Source organism: Mytilus trossulus, chromosome 9 (genome assembly GCF_036588685.1).
Source record: "Mytilus trossulus isolate FHL-02 chromosome 9, PNRI_Mtr1.1.1.hap1, whole genome shotgun sequence".
NCBI classification, from domain to species: domain Eukaryota; kingdom Metazoa; phylum Mollusca; class Bivalvia; order Mytilida; family Mytilidae; genus Mytilus; species Mytilus trossulus.
The window spans coordinates 15,730,673-15,749,236 of record NC_086381.1 but is presented as its reverse complement, the minus strand read 5'-3'; the positions used below and the strand labels follow the sequence as shown (position 1 = coordinate 15,749,236).

The following is an 18,564-nucleotide window of genomic DNA, read 5'->3' as shown; positions in this document are numbered from 1 at the left end:
AAAAAGTTATTCGAAGGCACACATATTTCTTTTTTTTTTTTTACCTATGACAGGTGTTATTTTCATTAAGCCAAAGTTTTACTTTTTTTCAGAGTGATCTGGACAAAATACCTTTAACAGTAAGTAAATATGCTGTTGGAAGGATTAGGATTACATTCACTGTAAAATTCTGCAAAGATCTCATGTCTGATTTAAAGAGATATAAGTGCCACACGAATAAAACAAATTATATAAACTAGAGTACAACCAATTATTTAAAATTTGCAACTTCAGAAAAAGAAAACTAAATGAAGCAGAATTCCATTCATTTTCATTAAAAAGAAGTAAAAGAGAGACGAAAGATACTAGAGGGACAGTCAAACTCATAAATCGAAAATAAACTGACAATGCCATGACTGAAAAGACAAACAGACAAACAATAGTACACATGACACAACATAGACAACCAAAGAAGAAGCAACACGACCCTACCAAAAACTAGGGGTGATCTTAGGTGCTTCGGAAGGGTAAGCATATCATGCTACACATATGACAACCGTCTTGTTGCTCATGTTATAACAAATCCGGTAAATAGTCTAATTCGGTAGGTCACATTCATGAAAGGGAAGTAATCTTCTGTAACATTTGTTTCGTTGCGATCCTTGTCATGAATTTAACTACATTATATGTATCAGAATAAAAATAACGTACACATTTTACAAATTTGTGAACAGTAATATATGAATTAAGACATACTAATTGTACAGGATATAGAAGATGTCGATTTCCAGAAAGATACCAATAGTCTTGCTGCTCGCTGGTCAGGTTTCACTCATCCACATGTGCAAATTGCATACAGTATAAGCATTGGTACAACGAAAGGTGGAAATGATATCATTTCAATGAAAAATGTTGGTGATACATTATCACACATAGAAATGGGATTATCACTTATTTCATATCAGGTATGTTATATTGTCATTTAAAACAGTATTCCATATTTTCTTTTGAACATTTATATGGAAATAAGTCAAACGTCTTGACCAATACTTATAATTTCACACTTAGCGTGACTTATACGAATAAGAAGAGGTATAAATAAAGACAACAGTAGTATACCGCTGTTTAAAAGAATACATCGATTAAACTGAAAGAAATCCGGGTCGCAGAAAAAAAAACCCTGAAAAAAACAAATAAACTACAAGAGGAAACTTTTCTAAGAACAAATTAAGAAAAACACATTCTTATTTTCATTATAGGTTTGATTTAATGTTGATGGTCAATCATGGACAATTTCATAACAGATCAAAATACAATACAATCATATATGATAAAAAAAAAGTACATGTGTTGAACATTTGGATCATACCAAACCCTAGGAGAAATGTGTATTTGAATGTTTACTTACAGAAATATTATATAAGTGTCACAGCAGTAAGTGATGGTGGAAATACAACTGTGTCATCAGATGGTGTAACTGTGGTAATAGAAAATGATGTTTTACCAGGGGTGGTTATTTATGATGGCGAACCATGCAATTCGACAGGTAATGATTAATAATCTATGAAATATTAACAAAATATTTAAATGGTGGGTTTCAATTTATATTCCCGAAACTTTCGGTGATCTGAAATTGATAAGCATTCTATTTTGTTTCGTTTCATGTGATATCGGGCTTTACCTAACATCGATTTCGAAACTAATAAGAACCTTGAGTTCCAAATATTTTGATCATACATAGTTTTAGTTATTCCTTTTCGCTCTCGTTTTGACACATAGCTTGTCAAGCATTGTTCATTCGTGCCTTTTAAATATTTGTTTTTTAAGAATTTGAGGAAATTTTAGTACGTTGGATTAACCAATTGTATAGAGTCTACCTTTATTTGTATAGTATCTAAATGTTAAACCTTTAGTACAGATGAAAGCTTTGATTTACCTGGATGAAACATTATTCGGCTTATATTTGCACATGAAGTTAATACAAACATTCGCTTTCTTTCAGGTTTTACCTTAAACCACCACGAGAATGTAAGTTATTTACCGAATAGAATCACTGTTATTCAGAAAAGGGTTTCATTTTTGATGTGTCATCTTGTCCTATCAAAAAAGGAAGAGCATATAAAGAAAGAAATCAAAACATCAGATACATTAAATATTAAAAGAAAAAAAAAATCTGTTAAAAATAACCAGAATAACAGCCAACAAAAGACTGTATAGCAAAAAACAACCAACAGAAAAAACAAGAACAAACAACAGTTAACAAAAAACAACACAGAAAACTAAAGTCAGTAGAGACTACGCAAAACAAACCGCTACTCTCCGTCATGTAACTCTGTCATGTAACTCATAGGAACAAACCTTGTAATAAGTCTTGTATAATGTTCATATTATTCGAGGATACAATAAGTGGATTGTGGTTACAACATTGAATCATATCCGTCATCATCTGTGTAATAGTTATTATTTAATGTTCAACTAAAATTGTAATGGCGTCCGTAACATTTATTTTATAATAGTCAACAATATATGACTGTTTGAATTAGATAAGAAAACAAATCACAATGATTTAAACATTACATTTTATGTTAAAGAAATTTACATCACAGATCTGTACTATTATTTAATAAACTCTTTGAATAAGTTGCATGCCTTCAATTTCTTTTTTTTCTTTTTTTCTCACATTTTAGGACAACAGAATGGTTTGTTTGGTTGACAGAAACTTTCAAATGTCACTGAATTCTCTAAAGGCATATTGGTCTGTACCATTAACAATGCAGACATACACTAGTGATGCTTATATTGCTATTGAAAAACGATCAGATGTTGGAAGTATGATTTTACTTAACTAGTAATATTTAATGACAACAGTAAAACATTAAACATCTATATGTGTTCGACGACACCGGTAGATTTGTCGCACCAATATAACCGTTTGATTTAAATTGACTTAAATTAATGTTATACTATCAGAAAAAATGTAAATAAATAAAGGCAACAAAAGTTAACCGATGTTCAACAAAAGTTTACCGATGTTCAATAGTCCTAAATTGATTAAACTGAAACGAATTCGGGTCACATTCCTAAACAAAGGGAACCACGTCAAAGATAAGAGGAATAAATAGAAACACTGAACTGATACAAAAACAAACACGAACATACATTGAAGCGGACTATCTGATAACAACGGTCCTTTTTCTGACTTAGTACATGAGATTGAAAGAAAAATGGCGAGATGAACTCGTTTTATGGCTAGCCAAATCTCCCGCTTATATATATGGGAATGTAAAGAGTACCGCTTTCGTGACAATATTTTGTGACAGGAGTTACTTTACCAATAGTTTGCAACGTTATGATTTCAGTTATAAGTTGCATTTTAATAATATTTGATTAATTCATAACAGAAACATACAGTTTCAGATGAAAACTAACATACATGGTTACAATCATTTAAACAAACTTTGAGATTTTACCAGGAGAGTCATAGATAGTTAATTGAAATATAAGACGAAGAACCAATTGGAAAACAGCAGTATAAAACCAAAAAAACAATACGAAAGCACAATTGTGGAAAAGATCTAGACGCATGGGAATGCTTAGCATTTTAAAAGAATACTCCATTGAAATTGTCATGTTTCAGTAATGAATATTGAGCATTAATGACCATATATTTTAAGACATATCCGTACATGTAATTCAATATTAGTAGTTCTAAACATTCATCGTATGATAAGTATCCCCTGCATTCAAAGTTTCAATTATCAATTACAATAAGATGATTTTTTTTCTCAGATCAATGGACTATATTTCAAGATTTCGTTCATTTGTCTACAATGTATGACGTCAGTATTGATGATCTGACATTAAGTCCTGGGGTTATGTACCGGATAGCTCTTAAGTTATGCGCGCACACTATATGTTTTCAAACTATTCGATCTGATGGTGTAATGGTGATTGCCTCCCCACCAGATGTTGGCTCTTTAAATGTAGAACATCGTAACACAACACAGACTGGTGGTGCTGAAAAAGTATGTAAAACATTTTTGATATTTACAATTTTCCTGTTATGTCACCCATAGCCATGTCAATTTATCGATTAACTTATAAATACGCAAAGAAACACGTAAAAATGTTCAGAAATGTTATATTCCGAAATATACATCTTCCAATCAGTATGGCAATAGATGTTCTTAATAACTGGACAAACAGATATTGTTCAGCTCCCCCAAAAAAACGTTCGCTTAATAGCCACAGCCGTGATAATTGCATGATTGAAAAGGATTTGATTGTATTGAAGTTATTGTTGGAATTGCGTCAGTTAAATAGCCCTCATTTCGAGGCGCATTAACGTTTTGATCACCATATATATTTTATTTATTTAGTGTTTATACATTTAGTCTCGATCTAATACTAATGAAAGATCACGCACACAGAAATATATTTCACATCCCCAGTATTTATGAGAAATCAAGTTATAACGGAATATCATAATTAAGATTTAATCATCAAACGCGCGATACTGACTTATTTTTTTTATTGTGTTCCTAATCTTATTATAAAAAAACGAGATTTTGTATGGTCATCATTACAAATTGGGTGACCGGTCAGATAGGCTTAAATCTCATTATATCCACCTAATCATCAAACGTTTTGATTGTCTTGTATTTTTTCCTAATGTTGCATTATGGCAGACTCATGATTAATATGAATGATGATACATGTAGCTGATACGTGTACTTGGCTGACATATCCTGTTTCTCTCAGTTTGTAGTTTATGCGATTTATTCCAGTTCAGCACCATGATCAGTAAACTAATGACGCCTCTAATAAACTTAATAAGTCTTATGTTCTAAATATCTACCAACAAGGTACTTATCCATGTTATCCCTGTTAAATAGTGTCAGATGGGGCATGTATAGCCAGAATTGATTAACCTTTAAAACATTTTTCATTCAGTTTTTTCAGGTATATTCTCCCGAATGCACTCATTTAACATATCGGTTAAGTATTATTGCCTCCTACATGTATATCATAAGCATGGTAAAGATAGGACATCTTCGGTTTATTTGTCAAAATTATAAGTTATATGCTTTTGTTTTTCAGTTAGTCGTTACCTTCGGCAAGTTTTTTGACCCAGATATGGTGGATGCCGTTGAAAAATTCGATGCCATTAGTGGTTATGAGTATGCAATAACCGATAACTCAGTTCTAGGAAAACCATATATGATTTGGAAAAGTCTTGTAACGTACACAGAAACTACTGATACGGTAAGCACGGAACAATTTATCACTAAATGTATTTGTTTCGGAAATGTATCAAACCGATAGAATAATTAAACAAAGGCTTTCGTTTGGGATTTTGAAATTATCAAGTTTCGAAATTTCATTTTACTTTGTTGTTGAGGTCGAGATAAATACTTGCTACAATTCCATTCCTATTATTTCTTTGTCACTAATTTATATGTTTACTGAAAACTTACAGTATGCGCATTGCTCTTGGAAAAAGTGACTTTTATATTAACATTTTATACCGACTATATACTGAGGGGGGATCGGAGGGGTCCTGATCCCGAAATCCAAGGCTTAAAAACACGAAATCCCGAGTTCTCGAATGTATATAAATTTAAATCCTGACATTCCGATGTGCTCATAGTTTGTTTATAAGTATGTTAAAGATTTGTATTTTAACTGCCTTTTGTTCGAATTATTAAAAATAAAAAATATACATGGACTATAAAAGTTATAAAATATATTTCAGATTTCTTTTGAAATCATATTAGATGGAACAATGGACTTCTCAAAATGTAAGAAACTCACAGTGAGAGGCTACAACAAAGTCTCCTTGTACTCAACAGTGTCAACAGACATAAAAGACTGTAAAGCACAGAATCCGACATTTATTGATCCGAATATTGTCATTGATGCTGTTGGAGCACCAGATGCTTTGGGTAAAATATTGTTTGATTTTTTTTCCAAAGCTATCGTTTTGATTCTGTAAATTCAGAAATCATTGCGTGCATTTATTGTTCAAATTTTGTCATTTTATACATTTTGATATCAGCAGTATTGCGAACAAATCTTTTTAATTCATATACAAAAAAAATCCAAATGCGAGTGTACATTATTGCGGTAATTACTCTGTCGCGTTTTCCGCAACATCGCAATGCATCGCAATACTTTCTGAATTTACAGTATCTTAGATTCATGTTGCATTATCAATTATTGATTGAGTATTCAAAAAGAACAATCAAACCGTATAAGCTAGAAGCTCTGCATATAACACTGTACTTTAGTAATTCATTTATAAAATCAAAATCAACTCTCTTTTACTATAGTTTTATTTTAAAATGGTTTTACCATTTCTTGTCTATTTATAAAGATGGTATAGGACGTCCGATATTCTTAGAAAAGAATGCCTACTGGACTTTAGCAGACGAAGATTACACACCATACAAAAACTTGATATCAGCAGTTTGGCCAACACTGCGTCACAGAAATTATAATTATGCTATAATAAATGCTCGTACTGTTGATGTAACAACATACTATAAACAAATCAGCCAACTTGAACTAGTGGATCCATGCTCTCACCCTGATGCCATCAAATGTGGACACACAGGTAACTTTTTATAATAGTATTTATTGTCTTACAAGTCAGGAATAGCTAGCTTTAAAACCAGATTTAATCCACTATTTCTACATAAGAAAATGCCTATACCGAGTCAGGAATATGACAGTTATCAGTTCGTTTGATGTGTTTGAGTTTATGATTTCGCCATTTGGTTATGTACTTTCCGTTTTGAAATTTCTTCGGAGTTCAATATTTTTGTGAACTTACTTTTTGATTTTAAACTTCTTTTTTTATTCTTTTTTACTTTTTCTTCCTTTTTCTGTAATAAGTAAGTTTTAATTTTGAAAGGAAATCTCAACCTGACATTATGGTGTGGTAATGGTAACGCGTGTCTGACCGAAGTCTCTGAAATCAAGCACCATACTGAAATAGACACTGATTGTAACATTAATCATCTCTCATTACATTATTGAGTTAAATTTGAAAAATGTCACAATACTCCAAAAAAACAAAATGTGTGCACTAAGAAAATAAAACAAGGATTTGAAGTAACATCGTTCATACTTTAAATAAATGGAGAAAAGTATCAAAAAGGAAACAAGATATGGAGTCGTTGTACAAAAAAGGCCAAAGCCTATAGCTATGAAATTTGAGAAATACTGCACTATTTTCGGTGAATATGGAAAACTCACAAGTTTCGACATTTGTTTTTTTAAGAAAAGGTATTGAATCATACATTTTGTCTCTTAATATCAATAATCAAATTATGATGAGATGTGTTTGATTAATTTGCAGACAGAGAATTCATCAATGAACAGTTTACCAATAACGAGCTAGTACATGGTACAAGATACACAGTTTGTATTTATGCTCCTCCGACATCAATCCAACGTACAGCATGGCTTGAAGAACTTGTTGAAGTAACAGCTTGTAGTGACGGTATCATTGTGGATCTTACTCCTCCAGTGGCAGGAAATGTGTGGATAGGATTTAACCCTGCATTCACTTATCAGGTAAATTAGTGGAGGCCTTTTTGTGTTTTTTCGTAAATAAAGAATATGCGTTTATCTAATGACATAAACCTAAAATGCATTTATATTAATTTCTCATTTCAAAAAATGCTTTATGTACTTTGTATTTGCAACAAAATGTGATCAATATCTTTTTTTTTTAATGTTATTTAGACATCTAACACTGATATGTTTATAAACTGGGATGGATTTAATGATGTCGAGGAATTTAAGACGGGACCACATGCAAGTGGCATAAAAGAATATATACTAGCTATTGGTAAGCATTTTGTCTATCGTTATAAAGTTAAAAACTATTTGTTCTCTTGAAATTGATTATCTTTCACCAAACATTACATTCATATAAAAATATAAAATAAAATGTTAAATCGAAATTAACAGTATTACTTTAATTCCTACTGTCTTCAAAAATAAAAACAACACCTTATAACTTTCATGCGTCCGAAGCAATTTTCTATATCAACCTTCATCAGGAAAAAGCTCAATGCAAAGCCAATGATGAAAAATGGTTTATTATATGTTTTACTAGATGCAGTTTCACGTTATATAAATTGGTCTTTGATAACATTCTGTACGAGAAATCCATTCAAACTATAAAAATTTTATTCTAAGGTACTACTGCGGGTGGTAATGATGTTCACGATTTCGAAAATGTTGGAATTGTTCAGCACAAAGCATTACATAAAATGGTTTTGCAAAATGGATATTCATACTATGCAACTATACAAGGTATGTATACTAATATAATAAACATCCTTAAAATGTTTAGTACATGTACTTTTCTGTAATGTGTTCTTTTGTTATAAGTAATTGCAAAATGATTAGCTATATCTCTTAAATTTAGAAAATTAGTCCATTCTATATATGTGTATCGATTGCTGTGAAATTGGAATTATTAACATATGAAGAATACTCCAGTCTTCAAATATCCAGAAATCAAAAAACAATACGTGCATTCATAGAAAATATTTATAAATGTTAATAAAATTATTTTGCAAAAACAATTCTAAAGTAATAAACTCTATTTCAGCCAGTGATTTTGCTAACAGAGTAACAACAGTAATATCAGACCCTATAATCATTGACAGCACCTCACCTCTAGCTACAAATAGCCCTATCACAATAGAAAACCGACATATTATCTCTAATACAGAAATAAATGCATGGTAAGTAAAAGCAGGCCTCTAATTTTGTGTAATTTTCACATTTCTTGATCGGTGTGAGTATTTTTTTTCTCCTCATCTGTACTCGTCAAATGATTTGTCGAAGTTTAATTGTGACGTTTAATTTTCTTGATTTTTTTTTGGATTTTCCTGTTGTGACGTCATGGAAAAAGGCGACATTGTCTGATGACGTCACATCAAAAGTACACAACTTTCTTCAAATCTTTGATAAGGAAGGATACAAATCAATAGAGAAACAGATTCCACCACTATAACTCGTGTACTATTTTTCTCCACTCTCAACAGTTAAACTTCAATTATTTTAAAAGCTCGGCAAGCCTTGCGCTTTTAATATTAAAATTTAACTGTCTCGAGTAGAGAAATATCGTAACACACTTGTTGCAGTTGTGGAATATATATTCCCTTAACTGGTAAAAGTATATAGATTTTTATGTTTAAAATTCTTGCATTTACACATATAATGGAATTCATGTTTCTGTTGGTGTTTACGATAATTCAATCACCAAGACACACGAGGAGTTCTTTCGGCTAGGAACTTGATAGATTTTTACTTTATAGACATGAAGTGTCTGAATTTTTCTCGAAAATAATCCTAAAATATGGTAAAGTGCACAAAAGGGCATGCAACGAAAAGTTTGTGTATACGTTTGTCTTTTTGTAAACGTTATATGATCTAGTATTACCTATTTATATGCTTGTTGAGAACATGCTACTTTCTAACATTGATTCCTAATAATTATAGTTCCTGTAACTGAACATAGAGCAACATTTGTTTAGGTGCACCGCAATTCTTTTTTGTGTTTTAAGTTGTTATGTTTAAAGTTGACATTCATTTTATTTAGGCTTATAGTAAGTTTGTATGATGTGCACTTTATAGTATCCTCAAACCATAACATTAAATGATGTGTATAATTTTAGTTGGAAAGATATATTTACGGACCTTGAAAGTGGCATAAATTACTATCTCTGGTCTATAGGTTCAGAACCTGGATATACAGATATGATGGATTATGTAAAGGTCATTGACGATGAATGTGGGATGACGGATATGAATAATCCTTTAGATCTTTTAGAAGGTCATTTATATTATATAAACGTGCGAGTAAGTATGCCAAAGAGTGTTGTTAGTTTTCGTGTAGAATTAACTACCTTCAGTCTATCACAATGCATATGTCCATTGAAGAAGACATCTGCTGGCATTTTTAAAAACAAATTTAACACTATATCAGCAAAACATCCTCTTTCTCTCGTTTTCATGATTTTCGTTAAAATATCTTAATTCATATATTTTTTTTCGTATATTTTTTTTTTACTTTTTTTTTTATAATATTGATATTAATAAAATATACTTCCATTTATTCAGGCATTTAATAAAGCTGGGTTATCAACACTTATAACATCGTGGTCATTTGAAGTAGATACAACACCGCCAACTAGTGGCCACGTATACGACGGTGACAAAAGTGCATTAACAGGAGATTTAAAGGATATAGATTATCAGATCGAAACCGAAGTACTTCATTCTTATTGGGAAGGTTTCCATGATTCTCATTCTACCATTAAGGAATACTATGTTTCTATTGGAACATGTCCACAGTGTGAGGATATTTTAGCCGAGCAGGCTGTAGGAATAGTGTATGGTAAGTATGTGCTGTTTACTTTTTTGATAGATATAGGAAGATGTAGTGTGATTGCAAATGAGACAACTCTCCATCCAAATAACAATCCACAAAAGCAAACCACTATAGGTCAATGCGAGGCCCTCAACACGGAGCATTGGCTCACACCGAACAAAAAGCTATAAAGGGCCTCAAAATTATTAGTGCAAAACCATTCAAACGGAAAATCAAACGGTCTAATCTATATAAAACACGAGAAACGAGAAACACGTATAAATTACATAAACAAACGACAATTACTGTACATCAAATTCCTGACTTAGGACAGGTGCAAAATTAAGTTCATTAACATACGGAAATACTGAGATAAAGTGTGTCTTTTGAGCAAATATTAGAAATGTATAAGATTTTTCACAAATGGTTTTGAGTACATGTGTAGACCAAAACTTTATTGAAAGATTTATCATGTAGCTTTTTATATAACTTCAAACAACTCTATATTATTTCATATTACAATATTCTCTATAAAATGGAACAACCAATGACAGCGTCTTTTTTTTCTATATGTCTAATATGTAAGATTATCGTAGTCGAAAAGAAACAGATTTGTTTTACACTATTAAACCTTTTGTTAAGATATTGCACTATAACTATAATTAATGTATCATGCAATATCTTCAAGTTTCTAACTACTTTTCAAAGTTATATATCATTTACATTTAGAGTTTATTCTACAATACTTACATCTTGGAGCTGGAATGAGATATTACACTACAGTTACAGCATGCAACACCGCAGACATGTGTACGACAGTGACATCAGATGGTGTAATAATTGATAATAGTCCACCTTTAGCTGGTGCTGTACAGGACGGAACAGGGATATATGACACAGAATATCAATCCATGACGTATGTATTCAATAGTTTTGATAGTACAATGTACATGTTTATAATTTGTTTTGTTTTAAATATGAATTTAAATTTTAATCAGAATTCAATAAAACAATCAGAAATTAGAGCGAAACCGGGTTCTCATGCAGGACTAAGGTTAGCAAATCCTGATATGCATACATGAGCTATGAATTTCGCGTAAATGCAGTTTGCCCTGGTTCCGGAAGTGTCACGTAACTGTTTCGATATAATTGATGTTGCATGCTGTTCAGTTTCGCACTTGACCCAACCTTCAATAATCAATGCCTCTGTTGATTGATGATTCGTCCCCAGGGTCAGGTCATAACGAACCCAGGTATGAGTACCCAAGCATAGATGGTCTAAGCCAAATTTGGCTAAAAAATTGAAAAACGATTTGATTAGACTCTTGTAGACAAAACATGCTTATGGTGTATTGAATGTCTTTTCTCTTTGAAACGGAAAGATTCAGCGCTAAATGAAATATTTAGTAGCTTTTTGTTCCTAGTGTTGTTTGTTCTGGTTGTTATTTCGTTTAAATTATCGACATTAAGTTTTACTAAGTTAAAATATCTTTGATTTTTAAAAAAAAAAGATGATCAACAATTGTGCAACCATTTAGATGCAGACTAATGCATACTTTTTTGTTTTGTAAAAAATACATTTATATGAAAAAAATAAATTCAATGTTGTTTTTATCTATACTGTCGAATGATGTTTAAATTCAGAACATACTTGTCAGCAAAGTGGTATGGATTCGATGACCCACAGTCTGGCTTAGAAAAATATGAATGGAGAGCCGGGACAAGAAAAGGTGGAGATGATGTTGTAAAAACAATGGAGTTCCATATCACACAGACAGCTGCAATATACAACACATCACTTGGACTTCCTATCAATGAGAGAATATTTGTAACGATAAGAGCGTACAATAAAGCTGGTAAATAATAATAACAGTGACTATTTTGTAATGCATAAACTCGTGATTGCAGATGTGTTTCTACTACCGTTGTATAGATATAGTACTGATATAACAACTTTGCTAATTTTTCATTGAACTAGTACACATTGTGTTTTGCTGCCAACTGAAGCCCTCTTGCGAGTGTGGGATCCGTTGCAGGCCTTCGTATGTTTGTTGCTCTTTGGTCGGGTTGTTGACACATTCCCAATTTCCTTTTTCAATTTTAATTCATTTAAGACGATGTATATGTTAGAAATATTGTAGAATAGAAGCTGAGAATAGCCTGTATATAATAGCATTAATGACACGTTATGGCTCAGATTAAAATTATAATCTAAAAATTCTGACATTCAGATTTTAACGATCGTAGTTCTTTTGTGTTTTATAAAAGTTGAAGCCCGCAAAATAAACCTGACAAATCAAAATGACAAAATTAAAAGAACGAATGAAAACAACTGCATGATTTCCAACTTGGTACAGGTTTTGTCCATAGGCTTATGATAGGTTAAACCTGCTTTATAGCTACCTGATCCGCACACTCATGTATTAGTTATGGTTGGAGATCAAATGTGTCAAATCTGTCTTCAAAGTTTTGTATTGATGACTTAAACTCGCGGATACCAAACAAATTTCAGATTCAATATGAATGAATGTTTTTTTATAGTTGGCCTATACATGGTTATTAATTTCAGGAATGTGGTCAGAGTCATCATCAAATGGATTCTTAGTAGATACAACCCCGCCAGTTTTTAAAACTACGCCTGTCTTTTCTGAAGATTTCGGTATTTTTGGATTATCGCAAATATACCGTACGTCAATGAAAATAGAATGGGATATAGAAGATACAGAATCATTCATTCAGAGACAATACGTCTCTATAAAGTCTCACATTGGTGGAGAGTTCCTGCTGTCATCACATTCAGTATGTTTGAAACTATAGCACAAATTTTAAGTTTATCACATTATTCTGATGTCAACAAATGCAAAGGAACTGCATATCGGAAACGTAGTATTAGTTTTTTTTTATACGAATACAATTTTGTGTTCTAAGGTTTTCTGCAAAACTGATAGAAAGGTTAAAATGAGCTTTATATGATTATGAAGGTAACTTTACCATTTATTGGTTGCAAATATCAATAATCAGCAATTGAATCGGTTCTAATACACCATCAAACCATTTTTAAATTTGGACCTTATATTTGTGGAAATATGTCTTCATTCGCACATTAACACAGTAGCAATACACCAGCAAATCCATTTCACAATTTACGATACCAGTATTTGGTATACATTTTTTGAATTTGTGGTTATCAATGCTCCTTAGCTTTGTACTTGTTTGGCTTTCAAACGTTTTTGATCTGAGCATCACTGAGTCTTATGTAGACGAAACACGGGTCAGGCGTATCAAACTAAAGGCATGGTACCTTTGATAAATATAAATGCCAGATAATTAAAAATGATGGTTATAATTGATTAAGCAGTACTTAGTAATTGTCTTAGCATTATATTACAGATAAATGGTATAGCAAGATCGTATGTGTTTAATGGATTAGATCTCCATGATGGAGTTACATATTACGTTACAGTTATTTCCTGTAATGGTGCAGACATTTGTACTGATGCTATCTCACCAGGAATGTTTGTTGACAGTACGCCGCCGTCAAGAGGTTTGTTTTTGTTGATAATAGGTTATAAAAAAAGCACGAACCAAACAATAGGAACAATCAAAATTTTACTTTAATGCTTAAAACACCCGAGTAGCACTTCTTATATTGAGGACATGACTGATCAATTAATTTTGCCATGTATTCATCTGCTTATCAACACTGTTCCTGAGGCCTCTCCCGACTTGTTTCTTTATTCATATGTTGATAACAAAACACACAAGCTTCATATCAGCGATTATTATTATTTTATATCACGTTTTGCTATAGAGATGATGTCTTTTCACTAAATAATTTCAAGTTTTGGTGAAATTCCTCAATGTTATTGGACTCATTATAAAGGATACCACAGCTACATTTAAGTCTGCTTCATATCTTGACATATGTCTTTACATTGACAATAAGGCTTTGTATAAGGAGAACTAACGTCAAAAGATATCATTTATGCTTTCCAGTTCAAAACATTCCGTTATTTTTACGTACAATTCTAAAAAAAACCGCCATCATATGCAGTATATGTTGTCCAATAGGGACACTGTTTTAGCGTATGCTTTTCCTGTCATATTTTCTTTGATAGACGATAACACTTACAAGAATTCTTTTCTAAAAAGGGTTCCAATTGATGAAGTTAAAGACAGTATTTACGAAGGCCATCTTGCATTTGTTGTCTGTAATGGAATACTTGTTTCATAAATTAAGATGAATATGTTCCCATTATCATGACCACTATCCCGTCTAACTTTCCTCGAATGCGACACCAATGCATAAATTACATGTGCAAAATTTGGAAAATTATTTATTTACCATTCCGAAGCACTCCAGACTAAGTCCAATTTTTGATATGCTTTGTGTTTGTCAGTCTTTAGTTTTCTATGTTGTGTTTTGTCGATTTTTTTATTATCTGTTAGTCTTTTTTATTTTGTGCAATTGCGTTGACAGTAAACATTTGATTAAAAAATCAAATGTTCATTTGTTTTTCACCTCCCTTCTTGTACTACTTTTCAAGTGAATTAATAATGTAAGTCAACTTCGTCACAGGTATGTTTGCAATAACGACAGATCATGCATCAGACCCGGAATTGGCACGACATTCAGCAGGATGGATGACTTGGACATCACATGCAGTGTATCTTGCATGGCTTGGATTTAGTGATGTACACTCAGGAATTGATCATTACATGGTTACTGTTGGATCAACTTACATGGGGAAAGATCTATCTAAGGTACGGCTTGTTAAACTTTCAATAAAAAAGTGTTCTGGTTATATTTTATTATTTTTAATTTTGGCTAAACAAATTTTATAATGGTAATGCAATGGTATAGTTAGACAACTTTAATCTTATGGGCGTGTCATGGAATGTTCCGCTTCCTAATAAACTTAGGAAATGGAAACAGTATTACTTTTCCTCTTGAAGAAAAAACAGGAATTCATAACTTAGATATTTCGTTTTAACTAGTTCAAGAAGACATATACATGTAAAAAGTACAATCACAAAAATACTGAACTTAGAGGGAAAATCTAATCGGAAAGTCCATAATCTTGTAATGGATGTAAATGGTTGTTTTACATCAATTGTGCATAACACTCCACAAGCCTTTAACACAGAATCGCTTGTTTTAAAAAACGAATGTATGTTACTTTTTTAAGGAGAGATGTATGATTAAAAGAACACTAAAACAACTGCAATTAACATTGGTGATAAATCAATACCCATTCAATCTAAAAAATAGAAATCGCAGTTTGTTTCAACCGAATATAGAACCAATGGTCGATAAAGATATGTGGTTGCATAGGTAACTCAGATACTTTGTAACGTTTAGGTAACTAACATTTCAAACATTATGCCGTCTTGTTTCAAAGTTTTATATAAAGAACCGAACGTGTTTCACAATTTCTCGAGGAATGTTTTATTGAACGTTGTTTAACAAGAATGACTTTTAATTGATAGGACATATCTACAATAAATATTCATACTGATACTAACACTGACCATGGTGATGAAGGAAAAGTTCAATTGTTCACTGTAGAGACAAGCAATATTGCAAACCTTGACACAATATTTATAACAGTTTGGGCAGTTAACAAGGTAAGGTTAAACCCAAACAAATATTTTAGTTTTTTTTCCGACGTAGTCGGTATAGTTTCGGTTTGTGCACTTTGAACTTAAGGACGCTTCACTATGGCAATAGACGACGCATGCTCGAAAATCTTTTCTGTGATTGGACAAAATGCTGTCATGCTGGGTGATTTGGTTGTGTTTGAAAAAACGTCTCGAAAATTATATCGTGATGGAAAGCAAGTGAAAAAATATAAATATTTGAACTAGATCTTACAAAGATTTATATTTTTATTAAAATAATTGTTTCTCCAATAGCTCTTTCCATCCATAACAGCTGTTTACTCTGGACAATTTTATAATTATATAACTTTTCATGTAAACTTTGTTGTACGAACGTACATGACTTTTAGAACGTACCTACGCATGTGAGATTTCCGCGGGGTTTTGGTGAAAGTAAACAGTAAGATACTACTTATACTACCAATAGTTTCTAGCTTTGTTAACCATGAATTAAGTTTAATGTAAACAGTAGAAAATGTATATTTGTTTCTTTGTAGTTGCACTAGATTTTTTGACAAATAAAAATTTTAGGTGTCATCACAATATTCTTATATACTATTGCCTTTCTAATACAACCAGACTTAGTAAAGAATTTCTTGTAGTTACATTCAGATGGAGATTTTATTAAGGAGGTCCTGCATCATTAAGTCATTGTACTTCTGAAGGTTATCGAAATGATAGTTTTAAACATATATTCAAATTTAAATACGTCGGATCTCTTTTTTTAAAGATAGTTCTTGTTTGTTGCTCTATTGACAAACGCAAACGTTTTGAATTTCATTAATATATTATTCATTTATTATTGGATTTAAGGAAAATTAACATTATAATACAGGATACAAACGATCCATTACAATTTTGGAAAAAAACATGTCAGATATTTGACACGATAACGAAATATATTACTGGGTAAAAGACAAATTCATGCAACTGCCTTTTAAATGATATGTCCTACTTTTTCTAAACGATGTTTTAATGAACATGTTGTATTTTGATTTGTGAATAGGTTGGTCTAAGGAGTCATTTGATACATTCAGCTTTTACGATTAGTCCTGGTGGTGCACTTGATTTAATTCGCAGATGTGAAGCAATGTCATGTGAAGGTCACTGCATATGTGCTCCTCAAGATCAACAATGTCCGTACTCTGCGTCACTTGGAAGTTGTAATGATATATCGTCAAGTAAGTTATCTCCAAATAATACAGTATTTTAACACATAATTGGTTTTACTTTGCAACCAACTACAGTAAATAATTACAAAGATATCACCACTCAAATATCAATAAGTTGTATTATTTGTTCTTGTTATACATTTAAGCATTTGTATTTTTCGTTTCAATTGTTAAACATTCTAGACTGTTTTTAGACGAATAATGAAGTATGAGTTTGTCGAAAGCTTGCATCAATTTCATATGAACTACTAGTATCTAAATTCTGGTGAATAGTTGTCTAACTGCCAATCATATCACATATCTCAATGTTTTAATGAGTAGATATACGTTACACCATTTATACCGATCTTTTAAAACGTTGATGTTATTTTATCTTTTGCTTTCTCTCGAATTGATATAAATTTGCAATGTCTATGTTCCAACCTTTATTATGCATGTTTCATATTCTGTTTCTTTGTATTTGAAGCTGTCTTTAATAATACTCACTACAGTTTGTTGCTGGTCAGAGATACTAATGGATATTCTGAAAGTGACCAGGCTGTAACAGCATCAAATAATGTTTTAAGGGGAATGTGGATACTTTCACAGGTTCTCACGTTTAAGCCGTTGTGGTATGTATTTAATGATAAATATTAAGAAAATACTTTACTTATTATGAAATCTGAAAAAATAACACATGTTACCATTTTAATTCTTGATTTAATTGAGTGTAAATTAATTATGAAACGTTCAATTAAGAAGTTTAGAACTATTTACGAACATTGAAACACGATCTTTGTCATTTGTTAATCACGACTTAAAGTTGTTAAAAACTAATTATGTGTAAACACTATAAGATTAACGATAAATATCACGAATTAGTTGCCTCAAACGATATAGCTGTGTTTTCAGAGTCTGCATTCTTATCCTTATCAACAATGAGTGATAAGGGTCTATAATTGTTACATCTTGAATGAGTTTTCATTCGCATAGCGGGGGTCAATGAATGGCCAGATATGCTTCCCTTGTAAACACATCCTGGTACCTGCGATGAGTTTTTGGGTACTCAATAAATGTCTTCCATTTAGATAATTATAATTAATTAGGTGCACATGAATAAAACGTTTCAATTTCAATAGATATGAAAGTTTTTTTTTATCAATATAGGTACGAATGGAGTGTCGGACATTCGGAATTCAGCATTCCTCTTGGCATATATGATATACAAGATGAGAAGGTTTGGCAAGATGCCGGCCAATTGCATGATGCTATTTTTACCATTGAACAAGGTGATTGCTACTTATCATAATATACATGAAATGAAACGTGTGAAAAAGTCGAATGATACTCGATTATGGTAGATTTGATTGGTGGAAA

The 18,564-nt window shown here is 31.7% G+C and overlaps 1 protein-coding gene across 1 annotated transcript in view; it reads left to right on the top strand.

The window, feature by feature from the left end:
- Nucleotides 1-18,564, top strand: part of LOC134684327 (uncharacterized) — an 85,530-nt gene that overhangs the window by 56,605 nt on the left and 10,361 nt on the right. Inside the window, exons 32-55 of the mRNA XM_063543615.1 lie at nucleotides 93-119; nucleotides 747-944; nucleotides 1,390-1,525; nucleotides 1,982-2,007; nucleotides 2,667-2,808; nucleotides 3,769-4,004; nucleotides 5,080-5,244; nucleotides 5,735-5,924; nucleotides 6,356-6,595; nucleotides 7,343-7,560; nucleotides 7,732-7,837; nucleotides 8,191-8,307; nucleotides 8,609-8,744; nucleotides 9,681-9,864; nucleotides 10,126-10,402; nucleotides 11,105-11,291; nucleotides 12,020-12,231; nucleotides 12,945-13,174; nucleotides 13,766-13,919; nucleotides 14,955-15,139; nucleotides 15,866-16,003; nucleotides 17,043-17,217; nucleotides 17,675-17,819; nucleotides 18,355-18,476. Coding sequence (XP_063399685.1) covers nucleotides 93-119; nucleotides 747-944; nucleotides 1,390-1,525; nucleotides 1,982-2,007; nucleotides 2,667-2,808; nucleotides 3,769-4,004; nucleotides 5,080-5,244; nucleotides 5,735-5,924; nucleotides 6,356-6,595; nucleotides 7,343-7,560; nucleotides 7,732-7,837; nucleotides 8,191-8,307; nucleotides 8,609-8,744; nucleotides 9,681-9,864; nucleotides 10,126-10,402; nucleotides 11,105-11,291; nucleotides 12,020-12,231; nucleotides 12,945-13,174; nucleotides 13,766-13,919; nucleotides 14,955-15,139; nucleotides 15,866-16,003; nucleotides 17,043-17,217; nucleotides 17,675-17,819; nucleotides 18,355-18,476 — 3,946 coding nt within the window. The remainder of the gene's footprint in view (nucleotides 1-92; nucleotides 120-746; nucleotides 945-1,389; nucleotides 1,526-1,981; nucleotides 2,008-2,666; nucleotides 2,809-3,768; nucleotides 4,005-5,079; nucleotides 5,245-5,734; nucleotides 5,925-6,355; nucleotides 6,596-7,342; nucleotides 7,561-7,731; nucleotides 7,838-8,190; nucleotides 8,308-8,608; nucleotides 8,745-9,680; nucleotides 9,865-10,125; nucleotides 10,403-11,104; nucleotides 11,292-12,019; nucleotides 12,232-12,944; nucleotides 13,175-13,765; nucleotides 13,920-14,954; nucleotides 15,140-15,865; nucleotides 16,004-17,042; nucleotides 17,218-17,674; nucleotides 17,820-18,354; nucleotides 18,477-18,564) is intronic.